This window comes from Manis pentadactyla, chromosome 4 (genome assembly GCF_030020395.1).
Source record: "Manis pentadactyla isolate mManPen7 chromosome 4, mManPen7.hap1, whole genome shotgun sequence".
NCBI classification, from domain to species: Eukaryota; Metazoa; Chordata; class Mammalia; order Pholidota; family Manidae; genus Manis; species Manis pentadactyla.
Window position 1 is genome coordinate 153,839,888 of NC_080022.1, and position 23,004 is coordinate 153,862,891.

The window sequence follows — 23,004 nt, forward strand, 5'->3', positions numbered from 1 at the left end:
GAAACAGCCAAGATAAAGTTGCGCCTGGCAGCCCCATTTGTTTCACTCAGGTGTTTCAGCTGCTTTGCTGACCTCTATTAGTTTAAGTTTTAATTTAGATTAACCCCAGCACCCCAATTAACCAGCAAGGGGAAAAGCTAAGATGTGACTAGTCATAACTCTAAAATCAGAATTTATCAGAGGTAAAATTATTAATTGGGATGAAGGACCAATCAAGTAATGCTATTTCTTTTTAAATAGACCTCCAGGCAAAAGAAAAAAAAACTTTCAGACTTAGGATTTCCAGTGGAAGCAACTTCTCCCCAGTAATTTCAGTTTATTTTATTAAGCCTATTTAATTTATGATGCACTTTCCATTGAACAATGTACACTTCAATTAATGAAGACTAGAACATTTTTTATCATCTCCCATGATCCCACACAATTATACAACATTAATATCCCATACCAGGTACTTCTATAGACACTCTGGAACAAAATACAGTTCCCTACTCATCTGACAAATGGATATAATAACAGAAGAACAGGAAAAAAGAATCAGGACCTCTGACTAGGAACACCTGAGGCCACAACAATCCTCTTTCCTATGCCTTTTCAACATTACTTTTAAGACTCACTTATGGCAATAATTTTGTTGAACATTACAGAGTGACTAGAAAGACTAATAGAAAGTCTCTCTCTTTTTAGGGCAAAGCCTCAGGAGCATCTCCTGTATAGAATCACTTGTTCTACTGGCTTCACAGTAAAAAATTTTTTTAAGTTCCTTCCTTCATATTCCATATACATGATACAGCCTCATGGCTAAATCTTTAACAAGCAGTTGCAAATTCTTTGGCAAAAGTTAGCACACTAAAAATTCCGTAGCAAGAAAAAAGTGAACTTGATAAATAATGGCTCAACAAAAACTGGTATGTCACTGCCACGCAATCTTGATTCTCCAGAGCTAGAAAGGGAATATCCTAAAACACATTTCATCAAGGAGAGGACTTATCCAGAGACCAAGGATTATAGGAAATTATTTGAGTTCTTCAGGATAGCCTAAATGTTTAATTTACTTATCATTAAAAAGAGCAACATGCCAGCAGATAATGTCAGGGAAAGAACTGGGGGATGTTTGTGAAGAGATATTGAGAACTGGGCCATATTTCAACTTCTACCAATTCTTTCTGTCTTCAAAGCACTGGACTATTATTATAAACAACAGTAGCAGACAGTCTCCAAACATACTTAACTGATTTGAACAAGCACAAAAAACATTAAAGACAAGAGACTTAACAGGTAATAGATGGGACCAGAATTGCAATGCAAGAACTCTGGGATCTCAGCCCTTTTAGCTCCATATTCCAATCTAACAATAGGATAAGAAACTAAATAACTAACAAAAAGTCCTCCAATAGCATTATCACAAACGGCTGAGAAAGAATAAGCCTCTTGACTCAAAGAAGCTGAAACTGTTTTATGGAATAATTTACCCTCTGCAGCAGCTAACAAAGTAGCTGTAGCTGTTTTCATTTCAAAAGGAAAAATATAAGACAGAAGAAAAGGAACAGATCGAGAACCAACACAGTAAGTCAATTCTGAACACTGCAGTTCCAACCCCTCCTCTCACACTATGCTCCTTCCAAAGTTAGCTACCTTTTGGTCAGACAATTCTGTCAGCTGTTTTAAAATTTTTTAACCTGATTTGTAACAAAAAAAGAGAGTGTAAACATCACACCTGGTGGTAAAAGTCATCATCATCAAAGATTTCTTCATCTAAGTCCTTCAGGTGGGCATTGGCAAGTGCTTGAGGAAGAGTCTCCTACATCAATGAGAAGAAAGGAAGGAGTAAATCCCAGTGGTGTTGTCAAAGTAATGGAGACACTAAATATGTGTATAATAGTCAAAGTAGTTTTCCTTAAGATACAAAAAGCTCTTAAAATTAAAGAACAAAACATTTCAATCAAAAAGTGGGCAAAAACATTAATAAGCACTTGACAGAAGAACCACAAATAGTCAATAACCATATGTTTTACCTCATTCTAATTAAATACATGCAAATTAAAATGAGAAGACACCATTTTTCACCTTTAAAACTGGCAACACAGTACTGGAAAACACAGCTTGTGAGATTGGAAATTAATGGAGCCTTTTTTGGAGGCAATTTGATAACATCTATCAGGATTTAAAATGCATATTCTCTTTGACTTAACATTTCCACTTCAAGAAATCTATCCATATGTTCAAACACACAAATACAAATGCTCAGGAATGTTTCCTATCGCATTGTTTCTAAAACTGAAGACAACACAAATATCCACTGTTCAAATAAATTATAGTATACATCCATATAATGGAATACTCTACAGCCATTAGGGAAAATGACACAGATCTCTATGTAATGATACAGAAGTGTCTAGGACATATTAAATTTAGAAAACAAGTTGTAAGATTTTATATATGGCTTGTAGTATTTTATATAATTATACACCCACATGCATATTCATCCCATTTAGTTAAAAAAGGAAGAGAACCCTATTTGTGTGTGTGTGTGTGTGTGTGTGTGTGTGTGTGTGTGTGTGTGTGTGTGTGTGGCTGTTAGCAATCAAAAATAGCTGAAAGGTTGTTACAACTATGAACATTGGTTAAATCTGAGGAGTGGAATTATCAGTTGGGGGAATTTCACTTTTCATTTTTAATTCTTCTGAACTTAGAAATATGTATTTCTTCTATAAATAAAAGATTTTCCTTAAACAAAAGAATTTAATGCTATTTGGGGTCCTTTTCTGGAGTATATAAATGTCCTACATATGCCTAAAGTACACACTGGCTTCAATACTGACACTTCTAAAGAAGCAGCTTTAAAACTGAAATTTAAAAATCAGACCATGAATGCTTCCATTACCAGATTTATATCAAACTCAAAAATAAGAGAAGACTACACACAAGTTAGTAATAGCTCCATTTTTTACAAACTTTCCCCTCTGACATACTCTCAGTTTCTCAACAATCTTAGTAAAGTAGTGCTTTTTCCTCCCTCTCACTAACTTCTTAAACCGAGACTACCACCTACATATAGGTAATCAGCATTTTCAGTCGATTAGCCTCATAGAAACTGCTCCCCATAATCACCCTGAATCCCAGGGTTCTCACCGGCTGTCCTGGCAAACTCTCTGGGGCGGGCTGTGCAGCTGGTTCAGCTTTGCCAAGAACTCGGTAGACTGAGCGCTTGGTCTGTGTCCTCCGAAGTAATCTTTCTTTGTCCATCAGAATATGATCAATCTGAGTCAAGATTGAGCGTTCAAAGGCATCAAAACCCTGTAACATTAACCAGTGTCAGATAACGCAGAGTCTGTGCTGCAGGCAGCTACATTGGTTTCTCTGTCTTTCAGTGTCAGCATAGAAATAGACAATCCTCCTTTCAGGGGGCACTTTCTGTTAAACACTGAGTTTGTGAATGGCTGTTAATTATTCAGAAACAAACAAACAAAAAGTCTTAAGCTGATTATATTACTTTCCTATACCCAGAGATTAACTTCTGCTCCCTCAGTTGTAGTTGTTTAAAAATCCATTTATTTACGTATTAGGTATTTCCAACACTTGAACACTTACAAGGCCACAATTTCTAGGAAAAAAATGTTCTAATAAAGTTAAAATCCCAAGTCTGAATGGTATAAACCCCAAAGGTAGGAGTTTAGTAAATTTTTCTATAGAAATGACCTGATTACTATTATCCATATAAGTGAGCACTTGTTTCAATTTCTTAAAACTGCTTCAGATTGCTACACCTGTGTTACACACAAACACACTTGCCTTCCCCAGTTTCCCAGAAGCCAGCTTGGTTTTATCGTGCCACTTCTGAAGTGTGTGGTTCCTGTAGACTGTAAAGTCAGCAAAGCGCTTTGCCATGAAGCTGGGATAGTCACCCATCTCCAGCTTCCTCTTTAGAGGGGCCTTTCTCTGCTTCTTCTCTTCTATTAGCTCTTCATCTCCACTGGAAATCTCCTCCTCACTAGAAAACCAACAAGAACATTAAGTCCAATGTAAATAAATATTACCCAAATGAAAAGCTAGGCTAACATGCGGTCGAGAGTATTTAGGCCTTGTCTACTTTGTCTACATTTTAAATACATCACAGATGAGAGGATGGCTTTTTTTGTTTGAAAAGAACATTCATGAGGTTAATCAAAAATTCATGTAACTTTTCAAGTAAATATAAAAATAACTGGTTTTAAAATGTTTTTTAAAAGGTAAGCAAACTGTAAAAATAATGAGGTCACAAAACCATTAGAAGTGCATATGAACAAGGCCTATGTTGTTACAGGATGGTCCCTAAAAATTAAACATACGATCATATTTTTATGACCTTAATCCCCAAATCAATAAGGGAAATAGGTCTCCCTATAACCAACTGTGCAGGAAAGGTGAATACTATTAGGTGAACCAAATGAAGAGAAGCTGACTGTGAAGAAAACTCAAAGGGGCAGGCAAGAGAATGAGGGCTGAAGCACAATAAAGGCCATGCCACAAGAAAGCAATGCCATCTCTACATAGTCAGCTGCACTCACCGGGTCACTGATCCCAGCACAGAGAAGGTGGCTCAATAAATGTGGGCTTACTTTTTGTCCCTCCAACTAATTCAGTAGAAAAGAATGGAACAAAAGATGAGCTCAAGGGGAACAGCAAACTGGTACCATACGTGGCAGGCTCCGAGGGGAGGAAATCCTTCACTGACTGATAATTCCAGGAAAGAAAAAGATTTATTCTACTGTTTTCTGAAAATGTTCCACCTTTAAAATAACTGGTTCTTCCCTCACTGAAGAGGAGATGGTTGTTAACCAGTGATTCCATGGTATGGGCACAAAGTACTTCATAAACATTAATTAAGCATTAATATTAAAAATGTGCTTTCATCTACTTATTTTGATAGGTCTAAGAGAAAGCAAGTGTTTTGCAGAAGCCCACAAAGAGAATCAGGCACAAGTAAGCACAAAAATTCAAAACTTAATTCCCAATTTATGGGCCATCCTGGCTACCAGTTAAATGTAAGATGCTCTTTGATTTACTAGTAGTGACTCTGAGAGCTGCCTGGAAAGGAGTTGGCTTTCTCATTCATAAATGATGGGAAGGTATTCAGATTAAAATTAGCACCTACACAGTCCACTCTTGCCTTACCTTTCTGTTTTGGGCTTTGTCCCATCTACTAGATATCTAGTGTCTGGGTACTGGAAAAGCAACTCTTCCTGAAGATCTACCAGTGACCTCAACAACGCTTTAAGTGCCTTATGACCTGGAAAATGAAGCACAAAGAAGGAAACATTAATTATCTACAATTCTCCAAAGCAGGCAACGCCTGGGACTCATGACTCCTGAGCAGTTCTCACTGAGGGGCGGGCCCAGGGCACGCAGGCACTAAGAACTCTGCAATACAGAATTCCCAAGAAGAAATAACAACAGCGCCTTGCCTCATAGGGTTGTTTCGAGAACAAGCAAGGTAGTATGTAAGACGCTTAGAAAAGTGTCTGCAATAAATTGTGAATTTTTAGATTTGGTAAGGTTGACAAACTCCTTCCCTGTCTGCCATTATAACCAATCGTTTTTTCCCATTGGTGTTAGTTTCTGCAGGTTACCCACCTACCTCCTGGACCACCCTCTATCCATCAGCTGCTTAAGCAATTCCTCCTCTTCTCCTAAACGGTGCAACTTAGTCACAACCACCCCCTCTCTCAGGAGATCTCATTTGCCTCTGGTTTGAGCTGCCACATCATTCATTCAATCTCTCCACACTTATTCTTAGGAAAAATTATTGTTCACAAATGAAAACCCAAGTTAACGGCTTGCTGTCTGCAGTACTGAATTGTGTAGTAAAAATCTGCACATTGAGAATTTGTTCTCACACCTGGTTCACTTCATAGACAACAGGATGCATTTGTAATAAAGCTGGTCAGGATTAAGTATAGTCTATGGCTAAGAACCTTGAAAATAAAAACTGGCCCTCTGAGAACTGAACTCTAAACTTCTTTATCAGCCTAATCCTACTAAAGAGGCTAACTAGACACTGATAATCACGATTTATGAGTTGACAGCACTGAGATGTCTAACTATTAAATTTTCACACTTCCAGGAACTGCAAGAAAATCTTCATCTGGGTGCTTCCATCACTCCTTCAAATATACTATGTCAGAAACAGAACTTTTTTCTCCTGACCTAATAATACTTCTCCCTTGTCTGATTTTCTCTTCTCTATTTAATGTGCTTTCACAGGAGATCACTGACATTTTGGTGTTCTTATTCTATATATTTAATCAGTTGCTAAATCATGTGATTTCCATTCTTACCAAAAGCTGTCCATTTATCTCTGGCTATGCTTCTATCACTCCTTCCCTCTTTCCCTTAAATTACCATAATCTTCTCACAAGCATTCCTACTTTCACATAACAATTCCTACATTCATTTTTATTTTATATTCCACACTAACTTCAGCCCACACAAACTTCAGTTTAAGTGATTTTTATGAGTCTTATTCTGTGTTTGCTGCCCAGTGTAAGTAGCCTTTCACTATTCTACACCCCAGTTTGTTTCATCAGTGGGAGAGCAACACATGAATTAAGACAAGCTCTCCATATGTATCATATTATAGCATTCTATTTCAACATAAGGCTAAGAGCTAACTTACCTAGGAAAGCCTTCCAAGATTGGTCAAAAGGAGCTCAATAATTACTTCATATTCCTTCAAATATAAGACTATATAAATATAACTTTCTTGTTTAAAATAATGTAAGACCCTTGATCGCATCTTTTCTAAATCCTGTATTCTAATCTTACAATTAGTACATATTCATACCACTGAAACAGATTTACAATACATAAATATTAACTGAAAAATCCAAAATGCCTTGTGTTTCAAACCAAGATTGTCAACCTGTTGCACTGTATCTTAAAAAAACAAGGAAATTTTCCACCAAATGTGGAGATGTTACACTCATGAAGAAAAAGTCATACACAATTATCTTCTGTCTCTCAGCATTTAGGAAATGGATTAAGTATAAACAAGATCAAAAGCAAGAAGTAAAAATAAAGATAAGACAATTTTAAAGGCAAGAATTATTCAGTCTAAATGTCCTAAATGTATAAAGAGGACAACAGTAGAACAAAGAATACAAATGACAACTGCAAATATCAGGTCACCATAAATGATCAGAATGAAAAGAGCTGAGAACTGTAAACAGATATCCCAGGTGGTTATGGTTCTGAAAATCTATGCTATAGCAAGAACCTTAAGAAAACAGAAAAGATACTGACATTTGGAAGGAAGTCCATGAAACAGAAATCCTCTCATTCAAATTCTATGGACTAACCACTGTTTTTAACTTCTTTTCTAAAAATGGCTACATCTTATGAGACAGAGCCCATGTTTTCCAAAGTGACACCACAAATAAATTTTGCTTTGCAGTTTTCAAAATTCCCAAGACCTAACCTTGGAAATATTACACCAAGTAAAATAAGCCAATTGCAAAAGGACAAATACTGTATTATGATTCCACTTAAATGAGGTACTAAAATAGTCAAATTCCAGTTCACAGAAGCAGAAAGTAGAAGGGTGGTTGTCAGGAGTTAAGGGGAATGAGGACCGAGGACTTACTGTTTCAACAGGCAGAGATTCAGTTTAGGATGATGAAAAAGTTCTGGAAATGGATAGTGGAAAATATCACAATATTAAAAAAGAACTAAAAAAATCCCAAGACCAGAGTATAATAAATAATTCTACCATCCCAGTTAATCTCTCTACCAAAAAAAAATCTATAATTCTTTTATCTTGAGACTACTAAAAAGGAACTGAAAAAACAATGGACTATTATTCAGGCTTTAAAAAGAAGGAAATTCTGACAGACTCCACAACCTGGTTAAACCTGGGAGATTATTCTAAGTGAAATAAGCCAGTCACCAAAAGGTAAATACTGTATCATTCCACTTATATGAGGCATCTAGAATAGTCAAATTCAAGGAACGTATAATGGTGGCTACCAGGGACTGGAGGGGAGGGAAATGGAGAGTTGTTGTTTAATGAGTTTAATGAGTACAAGCTTAAGTTTTGCAAGATAAAAGGGTTCTGGAGATCGGCTGTGCAACGATGTGAACGTACTTAATACTACTGAACTGTACACTCCGAAATGGTTAGGATGGTAAATTTTATGTCATGCATTTTTTACCACAATAAAAAATTTAAAAGAACAGGAAAAGCAAGTGCCTGTCCCTTACTTTCTCTAGGAACCATGTGGCCATGATCTAAAATAAGAAATCAAGAATCACGCAGGAGAGAAGCTGCAAAGCAGTCTATGTCTATAGCTGTTTGCCCCCAACAAGTAAGTCATAATTTGACTCTAACATGTAGCATAACCAAGAATTGTGAAAACAGTCCACAAAAAGACTACTACTTTTAAGGGCCACTTCAAGTAGCTATACAAGCCCTTTTATTTAGTTCAAATCAGTTTAAAAGAATCCATTGCAGATATATTAGACAGCATATCAATCCAACAAGAAAGCAGAGAGACAATATCAGTAAATCAAAGTGTGCCTTTCTGTTAATACTCTCTCATATGTTTTCATTTTATACACCCCTTCACCTAGTCAGAAAGTAGCCCTCAAGTATTTAAGCTCCGTTCAGGGATAGCACCACCATGCATCAAAGTGTCAAGAGGCCTACCAGAGATGAAATCTGCAATTCTGTGCTTCTAAACTACCCACTCACCCCCAAAATTTTTTTTTATCAAAGTCAAATCACCAGTGACCAATACATGGACAACTTCTCATAAAGAGATTTAGAAGACAGAAAGAACCCAATTCTCACTTCTTTGCAATATTAGGGCCACATTTCCTTCTAGTAAGATTATATGTAAAACCCAAAGAGACAATGGGTAATCCTTGCTAGATGCAGAAGGCCTCCTCAAAGCCACAGCTGACAAAAAGAGTGAGGGAAGAATCTCTCATGGAGGCTCAAATTCAACAGTAAATTCATCCCAGCCAAAAAAACAAAACAAAACCTCTTTATCATTCATATATGTCTGAATTCTATTTGTTCAACTCTATGAATAATAAAGAGAATGGAACCAACAGTTTTTGATTCACTCCTAATTTTTCTCTCAGTTACTGTCAGAGTTCAAAGTTAAGAAAAGCAACTGAGGTGAATATACATTCTTTTCTCTCTCTGGGCACATGGCCACAAAACAAATGGAGACTGTCAAGGATAAATATGTTTATTTTGTCCTACATGGTCCATTTCCAGGGGCCTTTCCCTAAAAGGAGATTAAGAAGGACATATGCCTCACCACATTACGAAGATTCAACTTAAGCATCTGGGCAACGGCTTTAGGAATAATTTTCCAAGTAGAGAATAAACAGAAAGAGTACTTTACTAAGGGTCAGAAGCCCCATATTCTAACTGACACTATCACTAACTAGTCATTTTATACTGAGTGGACCAATTTAATCTGAGTCTCAATTTTCTCACTTATAAAATGTAGATAATCCTTTATCTGTTTATCTCACAGAATTAAGGTAAAAAATAAATGTTTTTTATATATTAGGGTATTTTGCAATTTAAAAATGCTGTAAAAATAGAAAGTATATTACTATCAAAAAATCATCTTTCACATGGTGAAGATCTTAAGCTCTGCCTGCATTGCTCTATAGCACTAGGATTGGACTAGCATTCACAGATTCCTACACTAAGTATTCACTTACATGCAACCCATATGCAAGCATTCTATATATAAAATGTCACCAATCTAAAAACCATTTTCACCTAACAGCTTAATTTTTTTCCCGATTCATCTAGGTTGTTCAACATAAACAAAATTGTAGGCAGAGCGTAAGTTTGGACATGGGCACACAGTTCATTAATTAGATTATAAACCAATAAGTAAAACTTCTAGTAAGCAGATGATGGGGAACCAAAAAGATAATTGTAGAAAGTAAAATAAAGCTCACCTTATCAGTTTTGAGTAGTTATTTTTTAAATAAATATGCAAACAATCATTTACATACATGTATACATACACTCCCACACTCCTATTACTCCAGATAAATACATTGAACCAGAATGTACAGATTACAAGAACATTTTTTCTCCTTCAAAAGTAACTAGAACTAGAGCTAAACTATAGGTCAAAATGACACACGATATATTGGCCTGAGAACAATACTTTTCATTCAAATCCACACAAGCCTGCCACTTGCACTAGTCATCCCCAGCAATTAATCCCCCAAGAAAGACGTTTGATTAAATCTTTTCAAGCAAATCCTTTGCTTTGCTTTTGTTAGTTCACTTCTTGTCAACATCTATTAAAATATGCCTTTAATTCTCCCACAATCTTAAAAAACACCGATTCCACTGTCTTCAACTTTAATCAACTGTATGGCCAGCATTTTTCATTTCATAATAATGTGCTGCTTGGAATTCAAGAGGCAGGCTCAGCATCAATCATCTGGTAAGAATTTTTCCACTGCAATAAATATGCAAATGAGGAGAGCCAGTCAGTCGTATTTCAGGCCCGACTTGCTAGTGTTTTAAAAAAGACACAAATTTATTAATTGCCGGTGGCCAGAGGAATCCTATTACTTTGGGCATTGATTACAAAGCTGTGTGAGTGATTATTGTGCAACTCGCGGGCTACCCAGGCATGAGGAAAAATTATTAAAGCAAGGCAGAGATTATCAACTCAGAATAACAATAAGCCTTAACATTTAGGCCCTAACTTCTTCAACAAAGAATTACGTGAAGGCTCCACTGTATCATAATTTCTAATTCTGTCAGTACTACTGTTCAGGCTTGTTCTATATTCCCCAAGCAGAATGGCATTACCAGTAAGAAAGAGTACCACAGGTTACAAATTCCTTAGCACCAACCATATGGATGAGATGCTATCATTTCCGAAGCACATCCAACTAGAACTTTTATATATACACATATGTATGCACGTATACAGATGTGTCCACATGTGTATTCCCATATTTAGATAAATGTATGTGTTATTATGAGGCCTGTGCTTCTAACTGAAACAGTATCAGGAGTTCTGTCCCAGTGTGTTGGTTGGTTCTGTGGACCAAAAGTAGCATTTTTTGTAATGGTACAAAATAACCACCAGGATAACTTTTCAAAGCAGAGCATGGGGACTTATATTCTAAAATCATGACAGCTAAGCCAAAAGCAGGCTTGGGTTTTCCTACCTCAGAGGGCACCAGAGTGGAAGGCATGCAATCTATGGAGGGGTCTATGGAGAAAACGGTTTGATAGGCTAATTCTGAATGCAAAGTGTTTTTGTGAGAAACATTCAACCCAAGATATATTAAATCAAATAAGAAAGAGTACTCAGTGGACAAAACTTATTTTTTTCTCTTAAGAGAATGACGTGGGGAATTGAGGGAGTAAGTGGAAGTTGAAATAAGGGAGAGATGAAGAGACATACAATAAAATATGTTGGGTGAGCCCCCTCACAGAAAGAAACAAGAAGAAAAAAATCCTTAACATTTTACATTACTGCCACACTAAGTAACATGATAGATGGTGTGCATTTGAGTTCTGTGGAGGGACATCCCATTCAAGCTGTAATTTCTGACCAGGCATGAATTTATAAGGAAGGGAAAAGAACTACAGAATTTCTTAGGTTTCCCTGAATAGTCTCTCAAATACCTTGATGAAGTGTGTCAATAAATCCTTAAAAAGCCCTACAGGACACAGCAATCTAACTGATCAATGTACTTCCCGAAATCCACTACAGTTACTTCCACTTCACAGTTGCTAGACAACCTCCATTGCTCCAAAGTACTTCCCTAAAAAGGAAAATTTATTTTCCGTCTTTAAACAGAAAGAGAAAATACTCAGAATTCAAGGTACTTAAAATCCAAGTTAATTTACAAGTAATTGTTTAAACTTTCTAATAGGAGTTATCCAGAGAGAGTCGGGATGCTTTCATTTTTATGGGGTACACTTTTGAACTATCTGAATATTTTATAAGCACATATTACTTTTATAACTTAAAATATTAAAATGTAAACTTTGAAGAAGGAAAATTATTAAAAATAAAATTAGAACCATAATCCAAGTACCCTCTCCGTTTCATACAAAAATAGTCTGATCCTTTCAACTAAAAAGCCTTTAAATAAACAGCCTCTTAGGTAGTGAAACTATCCCTAACCAAATCCCCAAATTCTCTGTATAGTATATGGGTCTGGAACAGCTCCTCTGAAAAGAGGAATTTCCATAGAATTCATCACTTCTTTCTCAGTACCATTAATATCACTACCACAGCACTAACCATACTGGATTGAGAGTGTGATTTTGCTACATTGTAAGCTGCTTGAGAGCAGAGGCCTCACCCTGACCCTTGAGCACCCAACACATCACCTGGGCCATGAGAAGTATTCCACAAATATCTCAGTTCCAGAGAAATGATGCATAAGTCACACAGCAAAACATCTAATTATGCTATCATCTCCAAACCTAAACGCTGACAAGCAAACAAAATACAGGCTACATTTCTGCTAACTTCAATACCTATATTCTCAATAAACTGATATATCTTCAACAAACTGATGAAGCAAAGTAATCAAACTTAATTTTGTCCTTATTACAAACACCAACAATAAGATGTATAGGCCACTCCTAAGTCTCAGAACCATCTTAACCGATTTAAAAATTACAGATGCTACAGTGCTTTCTCATGAAGACTTAGTGATTATCATCACTTAGATAAACTGAGGCTCAGAAAATAAAAGATAGTTTTATTTGTGTTTAATATTAGCAAGACTAAGCATTGTTTATTTGCCAGCCCCAAACCAAATACACTGAGAGGCTGCTTTCATGTAAAAAAACTTAAGACTTATGATTTAAAAGTGATGTACCTACCTCCACACCTTACTATGAGCTCCTTGAGGCAGGGATTGTGAACTTAACCACCTTGGTAAGCTTGGTGTTGGCAGACAATACACCCCATTTTGTTGAATGAATAACTGAATAAAAATGACACCCCAATATTTTTGACATATGCCTTTTATATGTACATTTCAAGCTTTCAAAGAACTAATTGTAAGTTCCTTACTAGTATTTATTTACATAACCCTTTTAAGGAAGGGGTGACAAATACTGTGGCCACAGAGCTCTAGCCTAAGAAAAGATTGTACTATCACCACTATTAAGTTTAACAGTTAACATTACTAAAAACATACTTACTAAGTGATAGGCAACTAGCCTAAACACTTTATATATATTAATTCATTTAAATCCTCAACAATACTTTGAGGTAGGTACTATTATATCACCATTATACAGATGAAGGAAATGAAACACTATTACAAGCTTCAAAAAAAACCTGCATGTTTTCCATTTTCCAGATCAACGTGTCCTTATGGGTTACATATCAAAACTATCTGGAAAACAAAAGTAGAACAAAATTTTCAATTAATAAAAAAATGACAAAACTGCCCTCTCCAATACCACTATATGATTTAAAAATAAAAACAAAAACACAAGCTAGTGAGGCTCTGTTTAAATGCAGTAGACAAGTCTGATTAAAAAACACTGAAAAAATGAAGGGGAGAAACTAAAGCCTAAACCACATGGACAGAAGGCAAATCCAGTAAGACAAGATAAAGAAATATTTGCTTAAACTGAAAAACAGAATATTACAAAATGGATTAAATCTCCAAAATTCAAATGGCCAAACACATCTGAAACGATGCTTAGCCACACTTAAAAAAAACAAACAAAAAAGCTAAACCTTAAAACAATGTGATTGTTTTTTCTGATGATGCTTGATGTAGGCAAGAATGTGAAGAAAGGCATTCTCTCCATATACAACTGATAAGAGTTTAACACAACATATCCAGAAAGCAATCTGGCAAGATGCATCAAAGTTTTGCACATGCACACTTGCTAACCCTACTATTTCACTTCTAGAAATTAATCCTAATGAAATAATCAGATAAGAAAGCAAAGAGGCAGGTACAAAAACATTATTTTAAGCATTGTTTTTAACAGGTAAAAGCTGCAAGCATCTGAAGTACACATTTATAGGGGACTGGTTTAATTTAGTTTCACCAGATTACTCTGTGTAGCTATTGAAAAGGAAATATAAATGGAATTTGTTTTGAATAAACTAAACCATAAAATATGTTTTGGAATAACTGAAGTACAGTTGGCTCTTGAAGAATACAGATTTGAACTGGGCAGGTCCACTTATACACGGGTTTTTTTCAATAAATGTATTGGAAACATTTTTGGAGATTTGTAACTGAAAAAATATTTTCTTTTCTCTAGCTTACTTTATTTTAAGATTACAGCATATGATACATGTAACATACAAAATACGTGTTAACCAACTATTTTTGTGACTGGTAAGGTGTCAGGTCAACAGTAGGCTATTAGTAGCTAAGCTTTTGGGAAGTCTATTAAAGTTTTATGTGGATTTTTTACTGCAAAGAGGGTTGGGCGCCCCAGCCCCAACATTGTTAAAGGGTCAACTATAATCTGAATATGGACTGGGTATGATATTAGGATTATTAGGAAGTATTAACTTGGTTAGGTGAGATTATGATAGTGTTATATAAGAAATATCTTAATTTTTTAAGAGCCATTTACAGAACTATTTCAATTTTTCTTTAAAATATTTCAGTAAAAAGAAAAAGAAAACAAAGATAGCAAAATACTTTTTTTTTTTTTTTTTTCCAGTTACATGACCATTTATGTATCTATTAAGAAGCAGAGTTGGGACAAAACTTAAGTGTCTATGTTATCTTTTGGAAACACAGATTGTTAATTTGCATCAAGAAAGCATCTGAGTTTTATACAAAGAAAGGATATGCCCTTTTTTTTTTTTAAATTAATTTATTTTTTTTTTGAGAGGGCATATCTTATATTTATTGATCAAATGGTTGTTAACAACAATAAAATTCTGTATAGGGGACTCAATGCACAATCATTAATCAACCCCAAGCCTAATTCTCAAGAGTCTCCAATCTTCTAAAGTATAAGGAACAAGTTCTTACATGGTGAACAAATTCTTACATAGTGAATAAGTTCTTACATGGTGAACAGTGCAAGGGCAGTCATCACAGAAACTTTCGGTTTTGATCATGCATTATGAACCATAAACAATCAGGTCAAATATGAATATTCGTTTGATTTTTATACTTAATTTATATGTGGATCCCACATTTCTCCCTTTATTATTATTCAAAGTATTTTTTTTTTAAAGAAAGAAAAGGTAGATTTATATTCATTAATATGTGAAGATATAGAGCATGATCTTATTTATGGTTTTAAAAAAATTAAATTTATATAAAGTATCTGGAAGAACATATATGAAATTGCTAAAAATGGTTATCTGAAGAGTACTAAGTGTAGGGAAAAAGAGGACTTTCACAAACCATGTGACACATTTTTATTACTGTTGGGATGGGAGTCAGTACTATTTGAAACAAAATATTCTTACCACAAACAAAATTTACTTTTATGATTTTTTTATAACGGTCATTAAGGTTAAGTAAATACATTCAATAATACAAAGAGTTCCTCTGAGATAGATGTAATTCTTACTGTCAACAAAAAAATCAAAGAAGAAACAGATTAAAATCAAAGGAAAAATTAGAAGTGGCCATAAATTTGATTGACAAGGACATCACCTACCACTAGAATTAGTTTAAAATTTTCCCTGTATAATACACACACAAAAAAAAAATACCAAGGACCAATAAATGAATGTAAGGAAAAAAATGTTTACCTTCATTAAACACTGGGAAATGTAAACTTTAAAAAATGTAAATTAAAATAAGCACAAACCATTTTCCATCTATCAAAGTGACAAAAATGCAACAAACTTATATAATCTAGTGTTAACAAGGATAAGGGAAACTGACATTCATATAAAGAAGGTAAGAATAAACTGATACAACTTTTCAGGAGGGTAATTTGGTGATTGAGATCAAAACCCTTAAAATTTTTTATATCCTTAAAACACCCACTAATTCCACATGTAGAAATTTATTTTATGCAAATTTTGTTTGTGGTAAGAATATTTTGTTTCAAATAGTACTGACTCCCATCCCAACAGTAATAAAAATGTGTCACATGGTTTGTGAAAGTCCTCTTTTTCCCTACAAAGTAGTCATGGATGTGAGTAAAGGTTTAGTAACAATGATGTCTACTATATTATTAACAAAAATGAAAACCTGGAAACAATCCAAATGTCCAACAATAAAGAAGTGGTTAAACTATCCATATGATGGGAAGTCTATGCTGCCATTAAGAATAATGCTGTAGAACATTATTTAATGACATGGAAAAATATGCATGATCTCTATTAAGTAGAAAATACCAGATTGCAAAACAGAATATAGATTATGGTTCCATTTTTGTTCTAAGTATACACCCACAGCAGGGGCTAAAAAACTAGATAAGATACATACCATACACAAAATATTAAAAGTACTTAACTCTAGCGGCTGGGATTAGGGAAAATCATTCCCTTACTTTTGCTTGACCATTTTCTACATTTTATATAATTGGTATGTACTACAGCTATAATAAGAAAAAAACCTGTTTGTTTCTTTATCACTAAAAAAAGTCTTATCTGCCTATAGGAGAGGGACTAAATCAGCTGATCTCCTGAGAGCCCTTCTAGCTCTGTTACTGAAAAAACAGTAAGTAGGAAAAATGTTTTAAAAAACTGAAGGATACATTTACTACTCAAACTCAGCCTTCTGTTTTACAAATTTATCTCCCTCTCTCTTGCCTTCATTCCTTTAAGAGTTGGCATTTAGTCTATTTCTTTATTCCCTTATACTTTCTTTAAAAAGAAAAAAAGCACAGCTAAGAGTTGAACTATATGCATAAATTGGGTGGTGTGTCCAAGAGCAGAGACCTTGAAGTGGAGTAGACCTTAGTTTCCACACTAGCTTTACCTCTAACTGCGTGACTGTAAGCAAGTTACTGAACCTCTCTCTAAGGCTTAATTTTCCTCATATGTACAACACAATTATTAGCACCTATTTCACAGGCTACTGTGAGAACTAAATGAGACATTTGTAAGAACTTCATACAGTGCATGGGGAGTAGTGCACAAGTAACAGATGGAAGCTCTTACTATTTTTAGAGGAAATGGACATCTAGCATTGGACCTGCACAATAAAAATACCACAGTATAAGTCAGTTAATCATCCTGAGTCTCAAAATGTCACATTTGATTTCTTTTCACTCATGTTCTTACATCTTACAGTCTTACTGAGGACACCAGAAATGCTTTCTAATTACTTGAGTTAGAATCTTTGTCTCTGCCCTTCTCCCCACCCCTCACCACTGTTAACATTTATGTAGCATACATTATGTGCCATCTTTAGGAAGTAAGAATCTTAGAACTGTCTGAATAGCTTCTCTACCTATAAAAATTTTCCTTGCATGAAATAGTATGAATAGCTAGTAAGAACTCTTCTCAAAATAGCAGCATTTTAGATTTATCTGGAAATAAATGTAGTCAACTGCCTAAAGAAAAATAGAATCTGGTAGATTTGAGACTGAACACCAAGCAAAACAGTCAATATTATTTGAAAAAATAATACAGCCCAATTTTAACAACTTTCAAGGCAAGTCACATGAACAAACTTAGAGTCAGTTTATAAATATAATTACAATAATCGAGAATCATGTCTTGAAAGTATCATGACATAGTTTCCCTAAAATAATCCATAAGTAAACATTACAGCTATATTTTTTTCTAACACCACTCCCGCAGTCTCTTCTCCTTGTCAAATTTCCAGTAATGCTTAATGGAGAAAGAATTATATACGAAAATACATACATATTAAAATGTCTGGACAAATACACCCCACATTGTTTTCTCTAAGAAAAAGTATGGGGTTTGGGAAAGTGGGAGAACTTTTATTTTTTCCTTTACATATTTTTTTACAAATAATTGTAAAAAATTTATTTACAATGGTAAAAATTTTAATTTACAAATAACTTATTCCTTCACTATATTTTTTTACAGTGAAGATTTTAAAAATATATAAGATGTTTACATATATATATAAAATAAGCGTGTGTGTCTGTGTATCTCCTAAAAGAACATATGGACAAAGTAAGTCCCATAAAATCCCTAGCAAACTTCATAAATATCAGAGAAAAAAAATGTCTCCACTCTTTTGAAAAAAATGCAGCTCTCATGGTATTTTTAAGGATAGACTAGGTGTTAGGAAAATATATTATGAGTAGGTAAGCATTAGCCATGGTTAACACTGGAAAGGAGGAACCTGCAGAAGCAGTGATCTGATGATGTTTCCAACTGCTTTTTACACCCTCTTACACATCAAGATGGAGATCGCCTCTGCCTTAGATTAGGCTTCCAGAAGAAATGGTAACAGAACCCGAACACCTTGGAAAGTGATTTCATGAAAAAGCAGTAAGAACAGGAATATTATAAAACAGATTGTGTGACATAAGCATAGGGCTATGTTTGTCTATATTTCTGGGGTTACTTGGGTTATGAAGGGCAGATTCATTTATTAGTACAACTACTCTATGGAGAGAAAAAATCTGCAAATTCAGAGTAAACAGAATTACAACTCAACACTATACCACCTCTTACATTTAGCCAAGTGAAAAAAAACAACAAAAACCAAACACATAAATTCTGCCTTCCAGGGGAATTTTTTCCTTTTAAACAAAGGATGTAGTTTTTAGTCTTCCACTGTGGCCCCTTAATTTGGATCAGTTCCTATTTTGGTACAATGTATCCCTAAGGAGTTTCAATGAGTTGTGAATTAACTGTTATTCACAAGAAAAAGCAAGAAAGAAGAAGAAAGAAAGAAAAAGCAGGATTAAATGCAATTGCCACTATAACTGAGAAACTTGCATCTTGCACTTTCACCATGTAAATAATGCACAGATCCTGCGGGAACATGCCAAACACCAGGATTCTTAATTAATGGAGCTCTTTAATGTGCAAATCAGGAACAAATTGCAAGTTCTGACTTGCATTGATTATGAAAACATTAATTGAATGAGCAAGACCCTTATAAAAAGACAGAATCCTAAGTCTTCAAAGAGACCAAAAGAATACAAAGCTCTGGAAACCAGACATGTCTAACCAATGTCTAAAATACAAACCTAAAACTGAGTGCTTCTCACTAGTATACAATGAATTTAAAAACAAGAAATAAAAACCCAACAGTTTAATCAGAAAGCAATCACTATTAAAGCATCTATTCCACCAACAGCCTGCAGAAAATGAGTGTTTACTCCAGAAGCTCACAGACACTGCTTTAAGGGAAAAAAACCACTTTATATACATACACACTTGTATGTATATAGGTATAACAAAACAATGCTGTCTCTTTAAAAAGAAATTCATCCTATATAAATTATAGCCATAAACTTTTCCTGCAGTGCAGCCTAATTAATTCTTGTTCTATACACAAAGGGAAATGCTGGGTGACAAATGGGTGTGAAGCCAGAAAGCTGCCAGGTCTGCAAAACATTTTCTACTTCAATTTATAAGCAATTTTGCAGTAAATCATCAACCAGAACCTGGAATCTCAGGAATCTCTGAGTATCCAAGCCACATTATATCACTTATCAAAGAGAGAAGGAAAAAGAGTTTAAAGACATCTCATTTTTCAGTTCTAACCCACATCAAAATCTGGAAGCTCTGTGTAATCTATTATTCTCTTATGGGTAAGGTTTTAGTACCAAAGACATATTTTTCAAGCTAAACTGACACTACAGGTTGATGTAGCCCATTCCTCCATCCCTAGAAGTACTGTATCATGTATCCATTATCATAAGAAATATTCCCAGAGTTACCTGGGAATAAGCACAGAACGATTCCCCTCCCCCCAATCCAAGCACAAGGTTTAGGATCAAGCCTAGCCGACGGGTTCAGTGGTAAGCCACTGTGGAAAAACAGGTGGGAAACACTCCAAGGAAATGAGGCTACTGAAGAGGAAAATAGAAACTTTCAGGAAACAAAGAAGAAAGCAAGGCAGCCCCTTTGTAGCCAAACCCTCCCCTCACCTCTAACCTCTGCCAGCCACTGATCTGTTCTCATCCCTTTAGTTTTACCTTTTCCATAATGGCAATATAAACGGAATTTTAAAGTATATAATCTTTTGAGACTGGTCTTTTACTTAGCAAAATACATTTAGTAAGATTCATTCACATTTCTGCATTTATCAATAGTCTCTTCTTTTAATTACTGAGCAATGTACCACAATGCTGTGTCTTTCCATGTGCCTAGTGAAGGACATTTGGGCTATTGCTAACTTTAAGTGTAATGAATAAAGCTGCTATAAACATACATATACAAGTCTTTGTATGGACACATGTTTTCATTTCTCTAGGGTAATCTGAGGGTAGGACTGCTGGACACTCTGGTAAATACAGTTTAACTTTATAAAAAACTGTTATACTGTTTTCCAGAGTAGCTATACTATTTTGCACTCCCACCAGGGCTGTAGGCAAGTTCTGGCTGCTCTGTATCCTTGCTGTCACCTGGTGTTGTCAGGTGTGTATGTTATTTTCGCCATGCTAATAGATGTGTAATGGCATCTCATTATGGCTTTAGTTAGTATTTTCTTCAACCCTAGTGATCATGTTAAACATCTTCTCATGTGCTCATTTGCCATTATATCTTCCCTGAAGTTGCTGTTCAAATCTTTTGCCTTTTTTTAATGGGTATTTTTTTATTATTGGGTTTTCAGAGTTCTTTATATATTCTGGACACAAGTTCTTGGTAGATAAATAACATGCAAATATTTACTCTGGTCTGTAACTTGTCTTTTCATTCTGTTAACATGTCATTTACAGAGCAAAATACTTTAATTCTGATTTAGCCCAATGCTAATTTGTTCTTTTATGGCTTATGCTTTTGATATATCTAGGAATTTTTTGCCTAACCTAGGGTCATGAAGATTTTTCTCCCATGTGTTCTTAAAAAAAACACTTCACAGTTTTATGTTTTACATTTAAGTCAATGATCTATTTTGTGTTAATTTTTGTGTAAAGTATGAGCTACAGGTTGAAGTTCATTTTTTGCAAATGATTGTACTATTGTTTTAGCACCACTTGAAAAGATTATCCTTTCTACACTGAACTGAATTTGCACCTTTGTAAAAAGTTAATTGCCTGTATTTGTGTGAATCTATTTCTGGAAAACAGAGGGGAAAAGGCACTAACAAAATAATTTCAAGAAAAACCCCTGGAATGAAAGACATGAGTTCCCACATTGAAAAGGCCCTGTAAGTACTCAACACAGCGGATGAAACAGATCTACATGAAGGTGCAACATCTTGAAATTTCAGAATTCTGCAGACAGAAGTCCCCAGCTTCCAAAAGGGGAGTAAAAAAGAGTAAGATCAGCCCTATCTAAAGAACCCTCTCTATTCTATTCCACTGATTAAGTTTTTAAAGGAATAAGCCCACAAAGGAAGGACAACATGTGGGAGAAATGACAGCAATGCAGTTTCTTACCAATGATTTACCCATTTACTAGAATGTCTAAAATTAAAAAGACTGACCATAGCAAGTGTTTATGAGGATGTGAAGCAACTGGAACTCTTACACACTGTAGTTGGGATTCTAAAATGGTATAACCACTTTAGAAAACAGACTGGAAGTTTCTTTAGAAAGTTAAACATATACGTACCATGTGACCCAGACATTCCATTCTTAGTTATCCAAGAGAAATGAAAGTTATGTGACCATAAAAAAACATGTATACAAGTATTTGTGGAAGCTTTATTTGTAATAGCCAAACATGGAAAATAAAACAAACTGTGCTATATCCATATACTGGAATGTTATTCAGTAATAAGAGTGAAGTACTAACATGTGCAAAATGATGGATGAATGTCAAGAAAATTATACCAAATGAAAGACAAAAAAAGAACTGTATGATTCCATTTATGTAAAATTCTAGAAATGCAAACTAATGTCTAGTGACAGGAAGCAGGTTAGTGGTTGTTTAGGAATGGGGAGGAAGAAAAGATTACATGGTGGCTGAAGAAACTTCTGGGAGTGAGGAATATGTTTGTTATCTTGAGTGTGGTGATGGTTCTATGGGTGTACACAGATGTCAAACTGTACAGATTGATGACAGGTTAAGGAAAATAGAAGTTGAGAACTGACCATTTGATTTAGCAACATGGTGGTCACCTGTGACCCAGATGAGCAGTGTTGATGAAGCAGGAGGAACAAGGGCTTGACTGGGATGAATTCTGAGAGGATGGGAGGAAGGGTTTTGAGGTAATGAGTATAGACAACTCCTTCTAGGGATGTTGCTTTCAAGAGGAGCAGAGAAATGGAACCTGTATACATTCTACTATATGTCAATTATGCCTCATTAAACCAGTTTTCAAAAAAAGCAGATGGATAAATTAATAACCTAGCAAACTTGAGCAGATTCTCTGGTGCTAGCAGTGAAGAATGTGAAGCAATCCAGGTACAGTCTATGAACTGGCAGTGCTGGGCACCTTAGAAGAGGGGAAGACAACAAGGCTAAAAAGAGTCAACATATCAGATAACATATCAGAAGTTGAAAGTTTATCCTTTGAAAGAATGAAACATAGGGTCTTTGACAGGGGGAACCAGACACAGTTGAGGGCAAGGGCATAATACCTAAAACAGGGAATAATAAATTGAAGCACACAGATTAAATGCTGAGATACACCTGCCTACACCTCCTAGAATGTTGGCAACCAGCAGGAGACTGGAAGTTCTTTAGCAACTATGATCCCAGAGAGAGCAAAAATCTAAAGAACACTGGGGGTTCCCCAAATATGACCCAACACAGATCACTTTACAATGGAAATCATAGACAAAGAACTCTATCTAAAAAACCCTTTTAGAAGCTACACAAAGCTTTTAATCAACTTTTTGGTACTCTACAGAGAGCAAAGATTCACCAAATATCTAAGGAAAACATCTAACATGTTATACAGAGGTTAAGATTCACCAAATATCTAAGGAAAACATCTAAC

The 23,004-nt window shown here is 35.1% G+C and overlaps 1 protein-coding gene across 1 annotated transcript in view; it reads right to left on the reverse strand.

Annotated features, from left to right (window-relative positions):
- AATF (apoptosis antagonizing transcription factor) overlaps positions 1 to 23,004 on the reverse strand; it is a 125,487-nt gene that overhangs the window by 87,105 nt on the left and 15,378 nt on the right. The window contains exons 5-8 of the mRNA XM_036911075.2: positions 5,155 to 5,269; positions 3,793 to 3,991; positions 3,133 to 3,297; positions 1,718 to 1,801 (exon numbers count right to left, since the gene is read on the reverse strand). Of these exons, the coding sequence (XP_036766970.2) occupies positions 1,718 to 1,801; positions 3,133 to 3,297; positions 3,793 to 3,991; positions 5,155 to 5,269 (563 nt within the window). The remainder of the gene's footprint in view (positions 1 to 1,717; positions 1,802 to 3,132; positions 3,298 to 3,792; positions 3,992 to 5,154; positions 5,270 to 23,004) is intronic.